Source organism: Arachis hypogaea, chromosome 1 (genome assembly GCF_003086295.3).
Source record: "Arachis hypogaea cultivar Tifrunner chromosome 1, arahy.Tifrunner.gnm2.J5K5, whole genome shotgun sequence".
Classification (NCBI taxonomy): Eukaryota; Viridiplantae; Streptophyta; class Magnoliopsida; order Fabales; family Fabaceae; genus Arachis; species Arachis hypogaea.
This window is the reverse complement of record NC_092036.1, coordinates 6177325-6201356: the sequence shown is the minus strand read 5'-3', so window position 1 is coordinate 6201356 and position 24032 is coordinate 6177325. Positions and strand designations below refer to the sequence as shown.

General features: G+C 34.2%; 1 protein-coding gene, 1 long non-coding RNA gene and 1 pseudogene across 3 annotated transcripts; 2 read left to right on the top strand and 1 right to left on the bottom strand.

The window, feature by feature from the left end:
- Nucleotides 1-12377, top strand: LOC112792419 (uncharacterized). Of its 2 annotated transcripts, XR_011881544.1 has the most exons (7): nt 1-166; nt 1367-1555; nt 6591-6687; nt 6958-7096; nt 7340-8002; nt 8290-8453; nt 11939-12377. It is a non-coding gene; the product is annotated as an uncharacterized lncRNA (long non-coding RNA). The 2 variants fall into 2 exon arrangements; XR_003197426.3 differs by lacking the exons at nt 8290-8453; nt 11939-12377 and having other exon boundaries at nt 7714-8002.
- On the bottom strand, nt 11603-20586 carry LOC112792407 (uncharacterized). Its single transcript, XM_025835646.3, has 11 exons — nt 20313-20586; nt 16504-18936; nt 16243-16357; nt 16034-16119; nt 15412-15656; nt 15201-15287; nt 14984-15083; nt 12753-12957; nt 12546-12675; nt 12147-12210; nt 11603-12039 (listed from the first exon to the last, which is right to left on the bottom strand). The coding sequence occupies exons 1-11, from the start codon at nt 20391-20393 to the stop codon at nt 11908-11910; spliced, it is 3678 nt and encodes a 1225-aa protein (XP_025691431.1). The 5' UTR covers nt 20394-20586; the 3' UTR covers nt 11603-11907.
- A 796-nt stretch (nt 20587-21382) lies between these two features.
- On the top strand, nt 21383-22506 carry LOC112802091 (phosphoribosylamine--glycine ligase, chloroplastic-like; annotated as a pseudogene).
- The last annotated feature ends 1526 nt before the right edge of the window (nt 22507-24032 follow it).

Here is a 24032-nt window from a genome sequence, read left to right as displayed (position 1 = left end):
GCCACTCACACGTCACACCCATTATAAAACACCTCTCTTCTTCATCTTCTTCTTCAATTTATATAGTCCAACCCCAAAAATCTCCTTAGCAAAATACAAATCCCTTGGGAGTTTAGGATGATTTGCAACGTCCATGCTTCTAACTCTTCTTCTTTGGTACATGAAGGTAATTTCTGTGCATAAAAACATTCATTTATTTCTTGTTGTTGCTTAAATACGAGATTTGTTGAGTGGGTAGCAAAATGGATGTTGAAACCAAGGATTTAAGTTAAGGAGTTAAAAAGTTCAAATTTTGTGAAAAATGAACTGAGTGTTGAAATTTCATAGTTTTAGTTTGGATCAAGATGTATAGTTTGAGGTTGGATCTTTATATAACTGGAAAAAGAATTTGAAAGTAGAGTTCAAACAGATGTATGTTAGACTTGTCTCCATGGAAGCAAATGTGTTGCAGATGAGGTGTTTGAGAAAATGTGTGAAAAATTAAGTTAAATGAAAATAGTTGTTTATCGAATAACTTGGTGTTCGATAGTACTTAATTTTTGTGTATATTGGAAAAATGTTGGTGTAAATACTCAATTATTGGATTTTATGGTGTTTTTTAAAATTGTGGACTTATTGTCAATATAAGGGAACATATTGTCTGCTCCTACAGTTTTAAAAAACACCATAAAATCCAATGATTGAGTATTACACCAACATTTTTTTAATATACAAAAAAAATTAGCCTTCGATGGTTACCAAGTAAAAATATTATTTGGTAGTGTTGCATTTTTTCATGATTTTGATTGCCACTATTTTTTAATCTACTTATATTTCGTAATGACACTTTATTATACTTTTATCGAACAAAAATATTGAATGTTTATCGCATATTTGTGTATAAATATATGTATAATACTAAAATATAAAAAAAATTATAATGTTGATAAATCTGACCATAAAAAAAAAAAAAACTAACTTATAATCTTTTCATAAAAGATGGGTAATATGGACTCCCTGACATTGTAATTCCAAATCTTCAAGATAATGAAATGGGTGTTAGCTTCTTGAGGAAGTTTGCTATTTAGTGTTGTTCGTTTTTGGGCCTTGGGTCCTGTTTCTAATAAAAAGAAAAGATGGGCTTTCATAGATAAAATTATCTAAATCCTAAAAATTTATTATAAATTTTCAATCTACTCTTTTAAACTAACCTAATTATTCTCAATTCCTTTTCCAAATCCTCTCTTCTCTCATCACTCCACTTCCTCTACTTTTACATTGTTTTTTTTCACTTTTATTTTTTGGTTTTTCATGGTATTTTTCCGTTCACAAAGACTAATTTGCCGCAGTATTGCATTCCATTTAAGAATTTATCGTTGATCAATAGGTTACTGCATACACAAAGCGGGATACCAACAATGCCTCCTTCAACCCTTGAATTCCCCAAAATTCAACTCTAATTCTGCCATGAACAACACCACCACCAATGATAGCAACAATTTCAACATCACCGATTTTCGTGACTCATCCCCGGCACTCTAAAAAAGCTGACAACAATGGCCACCACTCCTTCATGGTACAAGTTAATTTTAATTTTTTTAGAGATTTGTTAGCGTCGTAATCTTTTATGGTTAGTTTTGATACTTTAGTCTATATATAATTTAACTTATTTTGATTGTGTATTTGTATTTTTTAATATATAAGAAAAGTATAAATAAACAATAAAAATACTAAACAATATGAACAATAAATATATTGGATGTTCATTTTACTAGGTGTGCAGATGATTGTTCTAATATTAAGATTTAGGTGAATAATTTGGAGGTATAATGTGTTTTAATTTAATTGGTGATTGTTCATATTGTTCAAAAAAGTTATTGGTTATCTAACATTACCCTATTTTATATTATACTGATTTTAATATATACCTATCGTAGTTATTTTATGTTGTTTACGGAAGAATAGCCAAAATAAACACACTTAGGCTAGCAAAACTATTAATAAAAAATTAAAAAAATTCAAAAGTACATTGTGGTAGGCTTTTATTGATCGTTGGCTTTTGTTTATGTGAAAACGGGTTGAATGTTTAAGCCTAATATTCTTATAAGTTCAGACGTGATTGAGTGATTCATTTAGAATTTTTGATGTCACCATGTACACTTAATTATTAGTGTACATGATGAGATAAAATAATAGTGTAAGATCTTTGTGATTTAAGTCTTTGATGATTAATTCTTGATCACTGTATGTACATATTATAAGGGAAAGATCCACACTTTTGTCGAGTTAATATTCAAAATGACTTCCGAAATTTGATCACCGATTCAATTTGATCCTCTAATTTTCAATTGATCTAATTTATACCCTGAAATTTTAAGGCGTGGTTCAAATTGGCCCTTTCGTCCAACTCCGTCACCGGAGTGATGACGTGGCTTCCAAACCTCACCACATGCCTCTCCTTCTTCCTCTTACCATCGCTATCACCTCCTTCCTTCTACCAACACTCTCTCTCCGCCAACAAACAACAGCATTCACAATCCACCAACACCCACATATTTTCACCGCCATTTCTTTGAAGAGCATAACACCTACACTAATCATTCCTTCATGACTATAAGCAGACAGCAAACCAATGAACCTAACATCGTTATGGGCAACATTATGAACCACCATTTGTGAAAAGAGCTGCAATGCTTGCTTACCATGACCATTCATCGCCATGCTACAAATAACGGCACCCCAAGAAATAACATCCTTATGCACAATCATGTTGAAAATCTTGAACCCCATTTTCATGTAACCACACTTAGCATACATGTTGAACAATGCATTCCAAATGTTACCATCAATCACAGGTCACACCACCCATTGCCCCAAATTCGAAGTACCCTCAGAATCACCCTCACCCATTGCACCCATCTTTGTGTTCCTATTAAGAGGGATCTAAAGTGTGGTGTTGTGTTTCTTTTTCTTTTTCTATTTCTCTTCAATTTGTTAATGTTGTTTGTTGGGGAGGGAAGACGTTGGTAGAGGGAAGATGGTGAGAAAGAGAAGGATCAAATAATAGAAAGGCCCTTAATAAATAGCGGTGGAAATGTGTGGGTGTTGGTGGGTTGTGAATGTTGTTGTTTGTTGGGGGAGGGAGAGTGTTGGTAGAGGGGAAGTGGTGATGGCGATGATAAGAGGAAGAAGGAGAGGCATGTGGTGAGGTTTGCGTGCCATGTCATCACTCTGGTGACGGAGTTGGACGGAAGGGCCAATCTGAGTCACGCCTTAAAATTTCAGGGTATAAATTGAGTCAATTAAAAATTAGAAGATCAAATTGAGTTGGCAGTCAAATTTCAAGGGTTATTTTAAGTATTAACTCCACTTTTGTCTAATTCTCTCGATAGCTAAAGGATCCATCATGTGCCACCTTTGAGGAGATTAGATAGGACATATGTTTTCAAGCACCAAAGCCTCACACAAATATTATCCTTCAACCACTTGACCTGTTCAATTACAGAGGTATGTATATAGTTATCTTCTATTTGGTGTTTTAATTCTTCGTCTTGATCATTATATACATATTATAAGGGAAAGATCCACACCTTCCCACACTTCTGCCACCTTTGAGGAGATTAGACAAAATGTGTGTTCTCGAGTATGTATTTGAGTATGTATTTGGTTAATAGGTAGAAGAAAATAAGACATAGATACAAATAGACATAGACATAACCATACATAATTTTTTTTGTTTGTTTGGTAAATAATACATAACACACGACACAAATCACAATTATATTAAAATATTAATATTATTCTTCTCTTTTCATCATTGTCTCCACTTCAATTTATTACTTTTCTTTAAACATTGGTGCAATCACTACCAATATTTTCAGATCCGTTTTCCGTTCTCTCATATCCGTACTCTGTTACCATGTTTCAGATCTGTTCTCCATTCTGGCACTATTTTTTTTGTATAATTTAATGTTTTAGTTGTTTGAATTTGTTGTTAAATTTGTTAAATAATTTTGTATTAATTTTGTTGGATTGATTTTTTTGTTGATATTTGTTGGATTAAATTTGTTATTTAGTTTTAGATTATTATTGGTGGTTATTTGTTGTTGAGATAGTGGCTGATTGTTAACTGTGGTAGTTTGGTTGAGATGGTAGTGTTGTAGTGGTGCTACTGGTAATAGTTTACAATAAGAATAATATTGAAATTTAACAAGATTGTGATTTGTGTCTTGTTTTGTACTTGTATACTAAATAAGTTTAAAAATTTGTGTCTTATTGTGTATATATCTCTGTATTAAAGAATACACAAAACAAACGCAGCCTTAAAAAATCTCTCCAACCAAAACGGTAGATGTGTGCCACCATGTTCATGGATCGAATCCATTCCGTATATCCGTGTGTTTATCTGAATCCGATCCGAAAATTGCGGATATGGATCCGATCCGCAAAGCTATCGAATCGGATCGGATTTGATCCGCACACTAACAGGATCAGATTGCGGATTTTGTGTAGGTATCCGCATACCTAATCTGTATATCTGCGTATCCGCAAAAATAAAGAAATAAATAAATAGATATTCTTTTTATGTTTTATTTCAACTAATAATTATCATATATGTTGTATTATTTTAATTTATTATTTAAGAAAAGTATGTTAAATATTATTTTAAGAGTAAACATATTTAAAAGAATAAAAAAAATGAAAACCAACAGAACACCCAGTTTGGAAAGTAGATGAGATGGAAGATGGACAAAGGATGAAAGACAGAGGAAGACCTATGAAGATTATCCATGAAATGGTCAAACGAGATCTGTATATAAATGATCACTCTATAGACATGATACATAATAGAGTTGAATGACGTCGTTTGATTCATGTAGCCGACCCCATATAGTGAAACAAGGCTTTGTTGTTGTTGTTGTAGAAAAAATGAATTTAATTGATATTTTTTAATAAAAATAAGTTTTTAAAAATATTTTTATGTTTTACGATATATCCAAGTTTAAAAAATTGCGGATATTAGATCTGATCCGATGATTTTAGTGCGAATCGGATCGAAATTTTAGTCATATCTGATTCGATCCGCGTTCACCCCTATCTATATATTAGATGGACATATCTACTAACCAAACACTGTCTAAAGTCTCACACAAATATTATTTTTCAATCACTTGGCTTCATGAATTATAGAGGTACATATATCTATTTGGGATTCTAACTCTTATTATAAATTCAACAAGTTCTAATTCTTATGTTTTCTCTCTCATTGGCACTGAACATTAAGTGATGTAGTAATTGAAATATATAGTTTGTATTTGGTGTTTCTTTAGATAGCAAGCTATGATTTGCTTAACTTTCTTTTGGTATGTTTAATTTTCTAGGATAGCAAGTTTTTACTTAACTATAGCTTGCTTGACTTGATTTTGGTATGCTTAAATTAGATGACTATGTTCCGTTTAAGTTTAATGGCAATTACTAGTTTGATTATATCTGGTATGTTTAAAGTGGGCGATTGAATATGTTCTATTTGATGATTTTACTAAACTTTGAGAAGGGGGTTGAATTAAAATGGTTTTAAACTTGTAACTTTTTTTTATCAGAAATACAGAAATGTATTTATGTAGGAGACTTTTTGTGTTTTGTCTCTAATATCATTAAAGAATAGAGAAAGGAGAGAGAGAATTACACATGTATCTTGAATTCTTGATTTAGTTTTCATGTCCAATGAAATCTACAACCATCTCTACAATCATGGTTGAATTTCAACTATAATTAAATTGATTACCTGCTCCAATGCTAATGAATACAATACTAAGTGTTTTTTTTTCTTTTTAGGTTTTAGATGATTTTTTTTAATAGTTTTAAATGTTCATTTTCTTAGTTTTCGGATGTTCTTTGAATGCTTGTTTTTTATTTTTATTTTTTATGTTTCTTTTCATTTGGTTTTGAATGTTTCTCTTGATAATTTGAATTCACTGTTTGCTTCAAAGAGAAAATTCAACAAAAAAGGACTCGACGAACAGTGGTGGACAACGCAGATAATATTTCATTTGAAAAAAACTCATATAATACTTACATATATATAAAAAAATTAGGATAAAATATACTTTTTTTTTTCTAGGAGTTTGTTAAAAGTTTAAAAAATATTTCCAAATTTTATTTTGTTTTAATTTTGTCTCAAAATTTTTATTTGCGTTAAATATATCCTTAACGACTAATTTTTCAAAATATTTAGGACTAGTTCAGGAACAATTTCACAATAACAACTTTTACCGTAAGTAAATTAGACATAATTGTCATGCATTATTATTAGATTAGTTCTAAATTTTACAAAAATTTAGCTGTCAGAGATATATTTGATGCATCACTGTCCTAAAAATACTCCTAAATTTTAAACTTTTAACAAACTCCTAGAAAAAAAAAGTATATTTTATCCTAATTTTTTTATATATATGTAAGTATTATATGAGTTTTTCTCAAATGAAATATTATCTTCTGTAAAATAAGAAAAAGAAAAAAAAATGATCCTTAGTGATTATAGCCACTATAACCGTATTCCATTATTCAACAATTAATTTTTGGTATAACTAACTTTGGTTTGCCTTTTGTAGGTACTTGGAATGATGTGCTCCATCTTACCTAGAAAGCTCTACTCAACAGAAAAGAACAGAAATTTTCTTAGATACCAACTCAAGAAGTACATAAGATGTAGGATGATTTCTTAGAACATTTCACTTCCATCGATAAATTTCTTATAGAGATCTAATTTATTTCGACTATGTTACGTATGCAACAAAATTAGCCACTAAAATCAGACACTGATATAAAATACATGTTGGAATATAAATATACATTGAAAATAAATTAAATTACACATGTATTTATACACAAATATATTAGTAGTTAATTTTAGTGACTAATTTTAGTGTATTATTTTTGTCCAAAGATTTAACTTTTTATTCTTTTATTTGCTCATAGGTTTTACTCCTAGTGGTGACATCCTCTTCGAGTACCATGGGGCTCTTAAACATGGACGATTCTCATAGCCAAGATTGGAATTTTGGTTCCCCTTGTTGCGGTGGACTAGACACTTTACTACAAGAATAAACCTCAATTGGTAATTAACCAATCTTTTATTATGATTGAAAAAGCAATTTCATCATTTAGGTTGTTTGGAACACCATGGAATTAGAATTGTTTTTATTTCAAAATCAAATTCTTTGTTTGGAATTAATGAGAAAAAAATTGAATTGATTTGTGAATTCTATAGATTTTCATTATAATTAAATTCAAATCTCTTCATTTTTTTTAAAGAATTTGGTTGAATGTGAAATAATTTGGTGTATTTAAAATGTAAAAGGTCATTCAGCTGTCCCTAGCTGATTGCACTGGCCGGCCCTGGCCCTGGCCCTAGTTGATTGGACAAGCTGACTTCGTCCAATCCAGCCCGCGTTGATTGGTAGTGATAAAAAATTGTGTGGTAAGTACAAAATAAAGGTATTTCCATAAGGAATTACAAAAGAAGTTGGGTTTTCTAAATCATCACTAAACGTGATTAGAAGACAAATAGTTTAAGAAAGAGTAAAGTAAGAATAAAAGGGAAATAGCATCAGCCATCAAGTATGGTTATGGAGTTCACAGTAAATTGTTGGCTTCTTGCACTATTTTTGGCGTCGAGCTTATTAACTTTTTAAAGACATACCGATTTTTCACCTTTCAAGTGCTCTAACACAGCGCCACAATGAAGAGGATCTTTTGTCTACCGGCGATTGGAGCCGCTACCTAAGATGAACCTCGTTGCTACCAATTGGAAAATGTCTCCTCTTCTCTTAGGTTAAGGTTATTAAGCTTAGTCACCATATTATTGAAGACAGAGGGCATTGAAACAAGGCATGAGAAATTGATTCATCTTTAAGCATGCATCTTGAGCAAGTGGCAGGGGTGGATGCAAACCAGCTATGGATTTGTTGCAACACCAAAAGCTTTTCACGAAGACTTCCACAAAAAATCTTAATTTTATAAGGTAATTTCAATTCCCAAATGCTATTCAATACGCTGTTATTTTGTATATTGTATATTCTGAGGCCTCAGTGAAGTAGGAGAATGAAAGAACTCATAAGCAATCTTCTATCCTGACCCAACTTCATATATACCAGATTTTGTCCAACACCAATTAACTTCATCCTCCTCCTTTGATGGTTTGATTGAAAAATTTTTATTGCATATATCAACTGGAAAAATTGACTCAATCAGGTTTTTGTTCTAGTTTCTATCAGGACTTAGTAGCACACTAACATAATATACTTGTAGGTTCAGTTGGATTGTGATTGCAGATTGAGGGACATTAAAGGAAAATGGTGGTGGGAGCCAGGGATCTTGGAAGATGCGGATATTAGCATCAGAACCTATTTTTCATAACAAGCCTTTCTCATTCACCTTGCGCCATTCAAAAACAGGTCTCCAGCCCCACGACGGTATGCTACCTATCTTTGCATGTAAGAAATTTCTATATCTGAAATATTTAGCTTTGAGCATTTGTGAAAGTGTAGATTACTTGCCCAATAAAGCCAAATTTTGCTCCCTTAGGTCTTTGATTCCCAGTCATCTGTCATTCTTCAGTCTCGTCATTGTGCCCGATTTAGCCCATACCATTATTCGCTTTGTCTTTTTGACTCACCAAAATTGCGAGAGCATGCTATGAATCTCAGTCAACAGCGTGTCCGGGAGCTTGAAGCAAGAGTGTATAAATAGAAATTGCTTCCCCTACCGCTCTCAATAGCGTGTGTCTGCCACGTGAGGTCAATAAACTTTTTTTTCCAATCTAGAATCCTCTTCTGAACTTTATCCTTGATAGCTTCGAAAGTTGTTTTCTTTGATTTTTGAACTATGGAGAGCAGCCCCGAATATTTGTCTTGAGATCCAATAAGTTCAATATTTAGTGTCTGCATAATAGCTAGTCTTGTGTCCCGAAGTGTGTTGTGACTGAAAAAAATGGCAGACTTGTTCATGTTGACTTTTTGTCCACTGAAACCCTCATAGATTGGTAGTCGCATACCCGAAGTTTTGCTTCCACCTGTCGAGATTGGTTCTTTGTTTCACTTCACTTATGAATACAATCTTGGAGGAGTGGGATTTACATATTCCTTTTAGGGAGTGAATTGTCAGGGTCTTTCCAAACACCGACAATTCCAAACTATAGTTCTCATGGCACCTTGGATGCCATTTGTAGGCTAACACTAGGATGGCAACGGGTCCCCATGGAGGCGGGGACATGCCCCCCGCCCCCAATATCTGTCCTCGTCTCCGCCCTGTCCCCACGACGGGTAACGGGGACCCCGTATCCGCAGGGGACCTAGGTTTTCGCAGATATCCGTTGATTTTTTGTAAAAATTAATAAAAATTGAAAAAAATGAAAAAAATTATAGAAAATTAAGAATAATTCTCAATTGTCATTAAAAACATAATATCCCTAGTCTTTAAAGACTTAAATAGTAATAACAACAAACATAAACAACCAACCATATTCATAAACAACCAAACAAAGTTCATCACATCATAAAAACACAATTCCACCATCTCAATCTTCCTTTCATCCCGTAATGGTAGTGATGGTAGCTTCCGACTTACTTGAATCCTACATCGACAAGAAAACAATTTAAAGCTAAAATCATATAATAACTCAATAAGTCAATAATATAAAAACATAATGGTAGATGTAATTTAATAGTTTATTTACGTCAACATCTCCTTCAATGTTATGAATTGTGTAGCACTCAAATTCTATGTTAGTTGTGGTGCCAAGTTCGTTCCAAAGCGAATCTTGATTACACATTAGAGCCTCTAATGTGCTCGGGCCTACTACGATGTGGCATAACAAATTGACCACCCCTACTAAATGAAGATTCAGAGGCAATGGTAGAGATAGGAATCGCCAAAAAATCTCTAGCAATAGCTTGCAAAGTAGGAAACTTTGCTCCATTCAACGCCGTTCCATTTAACAAATCCAACTCACTCTTTGTACCAATAAATGCGGATTCCTCCCTTACATGCGCAGCAAAATCAGCTTGCCAATCTTCATGACTGAACTTCCTCCCCTTTGAACTTGAAAGACTTGATGGTGGTGGCGACATATCTAATTGAGCAGCTTGGTCTCTCTCTCTCTTTCCTTTGTTGTATATTCTAAAACTAAATCTTGCACTACCCTTTTCAAATCAAACCTGATTACCCTAATTTAGAAATTCAAAATCAAATCAACCCTAATTAAAAATCAAAATAAGAAAATTTAGAACTTAGAACCTAATTAGCCTAATTCAGAAATTCAGAATCAAATCAACCTTAATTAGAATTCAAAATCAGAAAATTCAGAAATCAGAACCTAATTACCCTAATTCAGAAATTCAGAATCAGAAAATTTAGAACTCAGAACCTAATTACCTTAATTCAGATCTTCAGAATCAAATCAACCCTAAATAGAAATCAAAATCAGAAAATTCAGAACTCAAAACCTAATTACCCTAAATCAAAAATTCAGAATCAAATCAACCTTAATTAGAAATCAGAATCAGAAAATTCAAAACTCAGAACCTAATTACCCTAATTCAGAAACCACAAGACTGACTTACTCGACGGTGAAGAGGGGCAGACCAGCGAAGACTAGCGATTTGGCGGACGAACAGCAAAGAGGAGAAGACGATGACCCGCGACAGTGAGATCGAGACCTGCAAGGAGCGACCGAGCCACTCAGGGGTTGGAAGGCGGCAGTTGGCAGTGTTTAAGAAGGAGACAGGAGGGGCTGAGGGTTTGAACTTCGAGGAGGAGTGGAGAGAAGAGGAGACGAGATTGTGGCGCTGAAGGACCCAGAGGGTGGGACGCGGCGGTCGGCGGTCGGCGGTCGAGGATGTTCGAGAAGGAAAGGAGAGGAGACGAGACTGATGGTTTCACCTTTGAGGAGTGACAAGGAGAGGAGACGTCTCGTCTTTGTCTCTAAAGCAGTGAACTGAGTGAAGCATGTGTGAGTATGTGACGGCTAGGGTTTCTCCATCAAGGGCTCATATATTATATATATATATCAATGATATTTTCGTCTTTTCATATAAACGGGGATTTAACGGATCTCCACGGGACGGGGACCTTTACCCCCATCCCCGCCAATAGAAATTACCCCCCATACCTGCTCTCCGGCGGGTAAATCCCCGCAAGTATCCGTCCTGCCGGGGATTTTTGCCATCCTTAGCTGACACCCTTCACCCTCTGTTCAACTGCATTTTCATCCTCTGTAGTTTTGGAAACCCTAATAGGCATTGTTATTAGAAACCTTATCAGAGCACTATGTAACAAAGCACTTTGAAGGCAGTATCTAATTCATTCATAAATACATGTATTATTTAATTTATTTTTAATATATATTTTATAATATTAAAAGCTGATTTTGCTTGTTTATTTTAATATACAGCTAATATTACCCAAAATAAAAACTATCAAAACATAAAAAAACCCTTAATTTCAGATTATCTAAAAGCCAACAAAATTAACCCACTTTTTTGAAATCTCCAAGATCGTCTCTAACAAAAGTTATTCAACTTTTTTGAAATTAAGTTATAATAAATTCTTCATTGTGTCGCTCTTATTGAACATTTGAGTGTGTATAAACAAAAACTGAGTATTGCATCATTTGATCAAAGCATTGATTGCAAGACTCTCCGATTCATATTTACATTCTTTACTCCCAATAATTATATTCATCCTTAGAGAGAAACATGGTCAAACTTTCACATTTCCAGACCCATTCAAAAGTGGCATTTTTTGCACCTATGAGGTTCATGTTTATGTAATATGCATGCAAGGAATGCACATAGTTATCTAAATTTATATTTTTGTATCCCTAACCTAACTTTGAAACGAAAATACTCCCAACAACTTCGTTAAATTCTAAAACTTTGTGTATTTCCTTCTTTTGTAGTAGCACTTATATGGTGAGCCATTATTACTGTCAGCTTGTGTTACAATAGAGCTCTGTGGATCATTCTGCCACTGTTGATCCTCAGGACTTGGTTTATTTACCTAAGAGTCCAAATAAAATTCAGTGTTAACACTAAGACAAGATAACAAGATGGAAACAAAATGTGAATGAATCACTTATACAATTAAGATGACAAAGATGAAAGTACCGGTGTGACTTGCTCAATGTCAATGGCACCATTACTGCAATGATCATTGCTTCCAGCACAATTACTGGAAAAATACAACATTCATTTAGATACAATATTATCATCATTACTCAAAATAGAACAGCATATTTTAATATACTATACTTATTGGCAAGAATTGTAATAATGAATATTAACATGTATCAAATCCACGAGACCCTATCAAAATTTAAGCCTAGTGAGGAACTTCAATTGAATGAATGCAACTAAAATTCCAAATTTCCAATAATATAGAGGGTATAGTATTATGCCAAATGCAACTTCTGAAGTGAAAATTGTGTATCTTTTCTTTGATCTCCTTCCTACTTGTTCTAATGCCAAATTTCATGTTAGGAATTAATAAACAGAGATGATACATACTTGTGGATTTGTGAATTCTCTCTCTTTCCTTCGTCAGTTTCTTTTGCTTGGTGTAATACTTCAGATATCAGATCAGCGTCAAAATTTAATTTGTTTCCAGGCAAAATATGCTGTGTACTTTGTTGGGACTCTGCGATATGAAACGTTAAAAATGTAATCACTGCCACGTACATTGCTATGTAACAAGACACTTGGAAAGTTACAAACCTATTAACAAAACCGATTCTGGAGATGGAATCTTCAGTAGCTTCTGGCACATGATGGTATCCTGAAAATCTAAAAAAGTATTGTCCAAGAATTGCAACCTCTCAAATTTTGTCATCTTTACAAAGCCAAAAGAACCAGTCCATGTATCTACAACACTAGGAACAGCAGGCAAAACGAGTCTCTCCACTCCCAACTGCATGAGCCTCTAATAAAAGAAAATTCAAGTTAGAAAGAAGGATTCAATGGAACTTCATATGAAGTGTAAACTATTACAAACAATACATATGAAAAGATTTTTTTTGTTATTACGACAATACGTGATTAAATATCTGTAAAATAACTCGGCTCATTTTTGCACTATTGTCCTCTCCAGAATCATTTTATGAAATTTAATAACAAAAATAGAGAAAAAGACTTAGAAAATTCAATACCAAAAAAAAAAAGAGAAAATTTGTGTCATCCTTTTGTCCTAGGTTTAGACAGATCTAGAAAATACAGTCCTTTAGACATATCCAAACACACTCTAGTTTCTCTGTGTTTCTATGTTTGTCTTCCCTAAACCAATTGCAGCCATATAGATCTTTTTTTTTTGGTCATTACAAAGACACTCGCACACACTAACCTAGCTACCACCGCTAGGATTCCAACCTATGTGGCTTTAGTTGGAGGCAAATACTTTTGCCACTGCATCACATGCCTCAGCCATATAGATCTAACTCAGTGCAAAAGCATTCTTGTATGGCCTCAATTCAGGTATGCCAATCTTGTATGGGCCCATATCATGTTTTCACAATTCTTGGTCTACTTTTTAATTCAATTATCCCTAGCCCAATTTTATTATCCAAAAATCTATATCTTGATTCCACAGGGTGCTCTTCTGCATTAAAAGATTAATAATGAAGCATGATCATTCTTAACTAATGGGTTATGATCAATTCACAGTTTACTTTAGGTGCAAACTACAAATATTGTTTTCAAGTTTATTTATTTGTTAATTATCATAATATTCTTTCCTATTTTCAATGCTATTTTGACTCATTGGTGAAGTTGGCCAAATCATAACTCTGCCGGAAAATCTTGTCATTTCTTACTATTTTGTAGCAACAGAAAGCCAAGGGAATAAGAGAGAAAGACAATAATATTCGCATATCTTGGATTAGGGATGTATAAATAGGATTCCGATACATCCAACCCAGATCGAATCTATATCAGATCGAATTTTACGAATAATATTCGATTCACTGGGCAATTGGATCTTTATCCAGTCCGATCTGCAAGTATATAGGATCGAATATCGGATATTGGTATATCATTTTCAAATCCAATCCAATGGATGAGACAAAATTATATATATTAATATATTTGTTAAGTAGTCTTATTTCTTTTCCCTTTTTTATATTGGTTATCTTATCTCTACTATTTAAGAAAATAATTTTTGAATACTGTTTTCGAAGTAAAACATATCCAAAAGGGAAAAAAAATCATGAAAAAATTAAAGAACATTTTTTTTATTTTGAAAAGCCTCGTATCTGCATATCCAATCTGATATCCGGTTCGAAAATTGTCAGATCATATATCAGATGTAGAAGTAAAAAACTGTCTATTTGATCCGCTCTAATATGATTTTTAGAGCAAATCAATTGAAATTTTGGCCACATCTGGTTCAATATGAAATGTTTACACCCCTGACTATTGACTCTTTTCAGCTTCCCTCATTATTTGGAAAATGAAAATTTTGGATACCAAATGAAATACTAATGTACAATAAAAAAATAGATACACGTAAGGGTGTGTATATTATACTAAGGGTGCGTCTATTCCTATCCTATCTTGTTTGGCATGTGTTTGTACCACACAAGCATTCTGCATTATTGCAGTGGCCAAGAAAAGGTCGCACCCAAAGGGTATAACTGTATAAGATAGGCCATCGATGACCTTGATGTTATATTAAGACAATTCAAAGTAAAATCTTCAATGTTTTTAAACAAATTCATCAGGATAGTTTATAAACCAGAAAGCTAAATGGATAAAAATGAGCATGGTATATCATCAGGAGTAATATTTAAGAAGTTATTCAAGTCTTGAGCAGTTATTTCCAATTTCACTGACAATCAATCATAGGATAGGACAATATATTGTACAGTGTTTTCTAACAAACAATAAAGGCTTTGCAATGAATGGAGAGGAGAAGAAGAAGGGGGTAAGGGAAATGTAGGTGCCTTGTGGCTTACCTTTTCAAGCTCATTCATCATAATGCGGCACATTCCATGTCGACGATACTGTAATCTGGTTCCAATAAGAGGCAATTCTGCTACCTTCTTTCCATAAACCCTAAAAGAATTAACAAACAAACATGAGACAGGATAGGTACTTGTAGTTCAAGATTTCAAATAGCAGTCATCAACCAAGCAAAGACTAGTAGTTGCGCAATACAGATCCCATACTCACCTAACAGTTGCTGCACTTATCAGTTCTTCATTTCTCTCCAGAAGTACGGTATAGAAACCATGGAAATTCAATCGATTAAGTGTTGACCTATAAAGTGTACATGTTTACATATCAGGTATTGGCACAATTCAGTGGCAGATATCTAGTAATCAACAAAATAAATATTATTCAAGTGAATGATACAAAAACGAACACAACAAGAATAACTAACCATCGACTGAATAAAACATCTTCCGTGAGATCTCTGGTAGACGAAGGATCCTTTAGAGGCTCAAAACATTCATGCATCACTGAGAGTGCAACATTGAGTTTGCTGTAACTTTCTGGCAATAAGTAACCTTTAGTAGTACACGGATCACTACTCTCGGAGTTTATATATTTCACCAATGTCCAAGTTAGATTGTTAATGCCCACTGAAACTGGCTCTCCTAGTAGCTTATGGAGACCTAAATATATCTACAAAAAGTAGAGACAAGTATGTAAGGCAAAAGGCCTTTCCAGCACCACGCATTTGATCATACAAATCTGAAATGCTTCTCTGGCACCATAACATTTGACACCACCAAAGTAAGCATCATTAACTTGCTACTAGTAAATGATCATGATGCAGGCATTATGAGAAATGAAGTTGAAGCAAATAGGTTTACCTAGATTAAGAAGTATTAACCATAAAATCTAACATAGAAGTTAGAGAAGTTTACTAGAATAATTTATGCAGCATATCGATGACAAAATGCAATTTTTGTTTGAATAGTAAGAAGTAAAACAATGCTTCCAGTTAACATAATAGCATAGCATTAAAAAAAATAAACAAATGACCTTGATTAGTATACCTTTTTACAGTCGCTTCCGCAGAACCAGTTTTTACTATATCTTCTCGAGTTAGTTGCATATTTAGTTCTGAGGCACTTAAAGTGATCTGCATAAGGTTGGCATTGATGATAACAAAGCATTGCATCATTCATTTGCATAAGAAGGAAATATCAATGCATGACTATATGGGCAAAAATGGAAATTTAAGTAAACATAAATATTGGCTTACATTTATGTTCACACTGAATGCAAACAAGGAAATCTCCCTCCTTTTCTTTTATGTCACTTTTGCCACAAACTGCACATCGACATGATGGGCAAAACCAGTCACCTTCAGGAATGACCTGTACAGGAAAAAAAATGAAGGCAGCAAGAGGAAACAATTCAGTTCCAACAGCAATTGTTGAATGAAAGTGGTGAATTGAATTAAGATATCAATAACAAGATGCAACCAAATATGATGAGATTGAGGAAGAATATTATTAGTTACCTCATCAGCTAGACATGTCACATGAAATGAAGATGGACATTGATCGCATAAAATTAGATTCCCACCATAGTGGCAAACAGAACAAATATTGTCATTCTCGCCTTCATGAAAATATTTTGGTGGTTTTGCCATAGCTTCCCTTGTCATATGATCTTCCACCGTTTTTATCAGGCAATCTAATAGTGATCTACCATCTTCTAAAATAATACTTGCAGCCGGTCTGCGTGTGCTATAGCCACTAGCATGACTTTCAAAGCCAGAAAGACTATATACTTTCAAACAACAATTACACTTGATTCCATCACTGGTTATTCTCCCTTCAGCTAAACAGAGCCTGCCTTTTGGCTTGTAAGAAACCTTAGACCTTGGCAACAGAATGTTGTTGTCTATCAACCAAGAGAGTACATTCTGAGGTTTCTGGTGTGACAAAGAAGGGGTAGACACCTTTTGCACCCTTTTATTTGATCGCAGCACGCGTCGAGGTAATCTATTTCTTTGGTGCTTAGATAAGCTGGGCTTTGTATTGTTCAAGAGTTTCCGCTTCCGACTATGGTTTGATTCACTTGAAGTTATGACTTCTGTGGGAGGTACCATGCAATCCAGCCATTGGGACGCTTTCTGCAATAAATTGGCACTCCAAACCTGGTCAACATTATCCTGTGCATTCAAAGGTTGCATTCCGAGCTTGGTCCATTTAGCAACATTTTGTTCAATACAATAAAGGCAAGCTGCATGGAGTGTTGGGAGATTTCTTCCCTTGTCTGGAGGGATATACACAAATCCTTGTCTTTTATTTCTTGGGTTTGCATAGTGATAGCTCCATCCTTCAGCCAATAGATGCCTTTTTGCTTTGGACCTACCCACTTTCATGTCAGGCCCTCGCATTGCAGATCTATTCAAGCTATATTCTAAAACAGCTTGAGGACAAAACTCAGGTTCATCTGCAACTTCATCCACAAGAGACGACACAACTGGTGGCAAAATACTTAGATCATGACTCTTTTCTGATTGATCAATAAGAATAGGTGCAAGATGATTGTCATCTCTAAGTTGCATCGCACTCTGATCATTTAGATCCTGACTCTTTTCTGATTGATCAATAAGAATAGGTTCAAGATGATTGTTAGCTGTAAGTTGCATCATACTCTGATCATTTTGGGACGGCAAAGGGTTCATGTCCGAGTTCTGTGCCACATACTTACAAACCCGACTGAGAGAGTAGTAAACACCCTTTTTATCAGGCGACCTATATCTATACCTATAGCTTGCTTTATGCTTTGTCCACTCAATTTCCCATCCAAGATACGCAAGATGTTTTCGTGCTTTTTCTGGGCAAGCTCTTTTAGCTGCCTGTGCATATTCTTCAATAGCATCAGGACATAACTCAACGTCAGACAATCTGAGAGGTTCCCACTGTTGAGTTGAACTGCGAAGCTTTGTATGTTTTCTTCTACTAAATATTACTTCTTTCTGCACTGAAACTTCTTTCTGAGGGACAGTTTTGAGCCCATGATCCTGAATGGTAGGCCACTTTTGAACAGCGTTCAACAAATTTGATGACTCACCTTCTTCCATAGGGAGTTCAGCAATCCCATCATCAGAACCAAACACATTATCAGAGGTACCATCACAATAAGCAGTTGTGATACAAATGCTACTCAACTGGCCAGCAGAATTCGCAACATCCAAAGAGTTGGCCATATCAACTTCCTGATTGAAGTCAACATTAGCGGTAGATTCAACCGACTCCATCTCCGGTGTTTCTCTCAATAAACTCCTTGGAAGATCTAAAGAGGAGCAAACTTCTCCCAGTGTAAGCCTTAAGTAATCATCAACTACCTCCATTACCATTTCTTTCCATGACTCTTTCTCATTAAAAGTCCATTCCCTAATCTTGGCGAAGTCCTTTTTGGTCCTTACATCATACCAAACTTGCTTCACTGAAACTGAAATAAACATCTTCCTCTCATACTCCTCAAGAACTTCAAGAAAAACCCAGTTCCCTCTCGACTGCCAGTCCCCAGTAACCTCATTCCAATCATAAGTTATCCGCATTTGATGAACTCCAATCTTCATCTCATCACCCAAATCCGGAAAATATACACTCCTCTCTGGCTTTTCATCACAGTGATCAAATATAACCCCTTCCCACCAAGCTTCTTCATGGTACACATCAACGCACAGACCAAATTTAAGTTCCCTACTTTCAAATTCCCTCTTAGGAGGCACCGGCCTAATCCAACCACGAATGTTGCAATTTGAAGAGTCGCTATCGCCATCCAATACCTTCGGAACAGTCACCTTTTCCACAAGGTAATTCACCTCATCATCAAGTAATATGTTATCATATTTGACATGGCGCTGCAGCCTCCCAGAATGGACAACTTTCCCCGGGTGCCATGATCCCTGAAAGCCTTCCTCCATGCTCCTGACCTGGAAAGAATTTAGAATTTTTTCAATCTCTATTAAATGGAAAATTTTCAAACAAGGACAGAATCATAATCATGTTTCACCAACAAGTAACTAAAAAAGAAACATAGGCAAGTGATCATGATGAGAATTACTTTGCATGGAACAGCAAAATAAGAACAATGCACATCATCAAACCTTCAATGGGAATATAATCATGAAAGCAACAGAATATGACAAATGTAGCTGAAAACATTCAAGCCAATTGTAGAAAGGTCATCACAAACAAAAGATTAAGTACATTGTATAACAAATACAATTGTAAAGAATCAATAAGGGCAAGGACACGAGGGGAAAAAAGAGAAATTCTTTTTACCAAAAATAGAAAAAAAAATAAAGAATCCTTTTATTTTAAAGGCTCTTGAAAAAAATTGACTTTTCAGTTTTCACCGCCGCCACTCTTTTGTTTCTCTTGTGTCAATGTCAACTAATTGTTACAGTATATTTTACTAATCAAACTAGTACTATGCCAATGGCTGTGAGATGGAATTTTGTTCACAATTAATGGGAGTCACATTTCTGAAAATGGAAAGCTTAATCTGTCATTTTAAATAGTTAAAAATAAGATCGAATATAAGATTTTTTATTCTATAATTCTTGAAAATAGTAGCACCAAAAGCATTTCAAGAAGGTTGGCTTAACCTTCAACGACCAAAAATTGAACATCAATAACCTTCGAAGAAGGAAAACTACCCAGGGTAGTTCATAGCCAAGAATAGTAACTCATACATTTGAAAAACCCATGAGTTCTCTTTGAGAAGGATGTAACTTTTTGTCACTAAAATTAATCTTTTTGAAAGTGGAATAGGAAAGGATAACAGCTGAGCTCCCTTCATCCAAAAAGACTTTTTTAACTAAAAGCTCACTAATCTATATAGAGATAATCATAAGGTCGTCAAGGTTCTATTAGCACCGCGAAAATCCTCTAGAGAGAATGAAATAACAGGACCGAAGGGTAAGGAAGACAAAGAAGCAATAGATTGATCAACATGTAATATCACACGAAGACTTCACTTCCGCGTCGAAAAATTAAGGCCCATCCTTCACTTGTCCTTCCCTCTTCTAGCATTGATTGATAAAGTGAGTGCCCTGCCCTGTAAAAGACACGAAAAGACGCGCTGGGATAGCAAGCAAGTTTGTTGAAAGAAGGGCAGGAGATTGAGAATCCTCCACCGTGAAGCGAGGAGAATCATACATTAAATATAGAAAGAAATTCGAAAAAACACATGCACAACACCAAAATTCAAAAAAACCAATAAAAATAGAAACTTTAAAAAAGATCACGTTCTAATCAAAACAGAAAAAAAAAAAAAGAGAAAGAATTAGGAAACCGAATTCACCTCCACGCTTTCATTTACGTCAAGCTTTCGTTTGGAAGAAACTTTAAGCTTTATGATCAAAGGAAGATTTTCCAATGCCATTGAAAGAGAACGAGAGAGAGAATGATCACACACTGGCTTATCAGTTTCAATGGTTTAGCTGTTACCACTGCAAAGGAGGCTTTTGTAGAAAGAGAAATTCAATCAAAAAATGCTACTAGACTACTAGTAATGTTTAGAGTTCAAACTTCAAACCAAAAAGTGAAAAACCCAATTTTCCAATCTATCGTTTTTCGCGGTTTCTATCTCTCTCTCTCTCTCTATCAATATATGCTTTGTGCCCAAGGCATAGGATAGGAAACGGTAGGTCAATTCAAAATTGAATAGTGTTATTTATCTTTTTTTTACTGTCATTAATTTATAATTTATTAGGGAAAAAATTTAAAAATTAAAAAATAATTAGTTTAGGATTTATTTGGATGAACTTTTAAGAAAAGATTTTTTTCGAATTATTTTTTTTTAATTTTATGAAAAAATAAAAGTAATTTTATCTTTGAATATTTCATACAAAAAAAAAATTTTATTTATCAATTATATTTAGATATAACAATATAAAAATATTTTAGGCGTTTGTTTCAATGATAAATAATAATAATTAACCATGTGAAATTTAATTTTCACGTCAACATCACATTTTTTAAAAAAAATATATATTATATCTCTAATTTTACTAAAATATCTTTATAATTTAATAAAAATAAAAAATATTTTTTTATTTAATTTTATAAAAATACTTAAACATCCTTATTGTATTTGATTAGACAAAAATATCTTTTTAAATGAATCAAATTTTAAATTTCAACTTATTCTAATTTTATATTTTTAAAAAGTAAAAAAAAATCATAAGATTGTTATGAGATCTGAATTTCAAAAACCCTATCTTCGATCACCTGTTTCTGAAGATTTCTTAGTGTTCTTCATCCTCTCTAGGGTTTTTAGTGTTCTTCTTTCTATCTTAATTAGAGCATGTTGAAGCGTAATTTTATTCTTCATTTCATTGTCTTATTTGCAATGTCTAGTTTAAGCTTCAAGATTATTATAAGCAGACATTAATATTGCTTTTTAGTTGTGGCAGAGAACGGTTGATGATAATTAAATTAGTGATTGACGGAGTCAAACTTTTCAATTCTGTGACATTATCTTTATTTTTGCATGTTTGCTCACTTTTTTAACTGATTTTTATTTGTATTTTTTGTTAGAATATAATTAGGATCAATTAGGATCATCTAATATATCTGAATATTTAATATAAAGACGTAATCTCCTATAATAAATATTCAGATATATTAGTTATGGCAGGAATCCCAACATTTGGCCCATCTGTGGAGGCTGCAGCCTTGGAAGGTTCTAAGAATTTCATGAAGCATTTGTGTGACAAATATGATATTCCAACTGCTAAGGTCTGTTTTCTCATTGATCAGATCAGTAATTCATCCTTATTCTATTGGAATATTTCTGCTTCTTTGTGCATGATTTTTTCATGCATTGTTTCTAATAAGTAGTCTCATTGAATCTCGTAACATTCTGATTCTAAGAGGATTACTCAAACCTGTATTCTGTTGGTTTTTGGATGTGTTATTTCTTATTAATCCTGGATTAATTAATGCAGTACAAAACATTTACAGACCCATCCGTTGCAAAACAATATACTCAAGAACAAGGAGCTCCAATTGTTATCAAAGCAGATGGACTGGCTGCTGGAAAAGGAGTTACTGTTGCCATGTCACTGGAAGAGGCGTATGAAGCTGTAGATTCAATGCTAGTAAAGGGTGATTTTGGTTCTGCAGGTTGTAGGGTCATTGTTGAGGAGTATCTAGAGGGAGAAGATATCATTTTTCGCATTGGTTGATGGAGAAAATGCAATTCTACTTGAATCCGCTCAGGACCATAAACGAGTTGGTGATGGTGATACGGGGCCTAATACTGGCGGCATGGGTGCGTACTCTCTCCAGCTCCTATATTAACCAAGGAACTTCAGTCAATAGTAATGGATCATATTATCACCCCGACAGTGAAAGGAATGTCAGCAGAAGGTTGCAAGTTTGTTGGCGTTTTGTATGCTGGTCTTATGATTGAGAAGAAATTTGCCGTGCCTAAGTTAATCAAGTATAATGTGCGATTCATTGATCCAGAGTGCCAGGTCAGTTAAACTCATGAGATGCTTGTTTGCAACACAACATGATGATCATAGATATTCACATAATGCTATGTTTATGTTATCGGTTGGAGTCTGATCTGGTACAAGTCCTGCTTACGGCTTTCAAATGAACTGGTCACCCGGGTCAGCCATGGTTCTGTTTTTTCTCTTTTGAGCAGACCTATAGAAAGTATACTGATTGATCGATATGCATTTCAATATTTTGTGTACAATACTTAATAGGCCTTTAGCCAGTCCAGTGTAGTAGAGTGGCATTGATATGGATTTTAATATCCCCCCTCCTTTTGTAACAAAATTTTCAGGTTCTGAATTTGTTTTTACTTAGATCATTGGAACTATCCGAGATCCGAGATCTTTTGAAGCAATCACGGGTAAATCCTGCTGGGAAGGATCTATATGACAGACTTACCAACATTTTAGCACTGTGATTCAATCTCTTGTTGAAGAAGACATTATCGTCAAATTTTTAGTCCAGCTGGATAAATTGATTCAGTTGCTGGAAACTTCAATATTTGCTTATCATAGATTGCACCACCAATCGTTTCTACCAAACCAGAACATTCAACTCGGAAGAAGCACTGATACCGCGGAACCAAACGATTTCGTTGGCGCCATGAACACTTCTTCATCTCCTCATTCCTCTGCTGCTGCTGCATTTGAGAGTATTGGCATGCAGAAAAGAGGTTTGCTGCACAATTGTTGCCAGTATTAGCCTAGTATGCCAACACCAAACACTTCATCACATTCCACTTTGGCTATGTGAATTATCCATGGTATCCACTTACCCTTTTCCAATAAAAGAGGGAAAAAATCTTGAAAATATTTCATTAATGGAAAATAATTGTAACCTGTATGAAAATATTCATTCTTCTATTCAGCCCACCTACTTTTAGTTTAGTTGATATTATTACTCATTTTGATACAAACAAGATTTGTTCCACAGGCAGCTAAGGAGGGAATTCACCCAACTAAGCTGAAGGATTTTTTGACAGAGCAAACAGGTTGATGGCAGAAAACAGTAGCCAAAAGGTTTAAGAAAGTAGTGGTGATCTTGTGAAATCCAGAAAGTAATAGCTTAACGCTAGGAAATTCCAGTTACAAGTTAGAAATACAGAACTAGAATTACATGGTTTCAGTAAAGGTGTCATCCCAAGTTGAAGGGTCACAAATTAGCCAACAACTTGGTTATGGCTAGGTTTTCTCCCAAGTGGTCTACAAAGATCAAAGGATGTCATAATTCATATAACCTGGATCAAGAAAAAAATATTTCTAGATTATAATGTTAAAAAGTAACCTTAACAATTTGATCCTTTTACAAGCTTTCAACACCCCCAATGGAGGGGAAAAAGATGAGGAAGAGGAGAAGAAGAAAAAAAAAAACAAAATTTAGTGAAACAAAGAAGAATTAAGTAATGGTTTTATACGTAATTAGGTAGAGGTTATAGTTTTAACTTTTAAGTCCTTATGAAACCAGACGTTTATGACTCACTGTTAAGATGATGCAATCTCAACACATCATGGAA

Bases quoted from the DNA above. Each gene is read 5' to 3' on its own strand.
- LOC112792407 (XM_025835646.3), bottom strand. From the start codon at position 20,393: ATGGCATTGGAAAATCTTCCTTTGATCATAAAGCTTAAAGTTTCTTCC. The intron at 12,211-12,545 runs GTATGTATCATC...GTATTTTTCCAG, and splicing joins GAGAATTCACAAATCCACAA to TAATTGTGCTGGAAGCAATG. The intron at 12,040-12,146 runs GTACTTTCATCT...TTGGACTCTTAG, and splicing joins ACATTGAGCAAGTCACACCG to GTAAATAAACCAAGTCCTGA.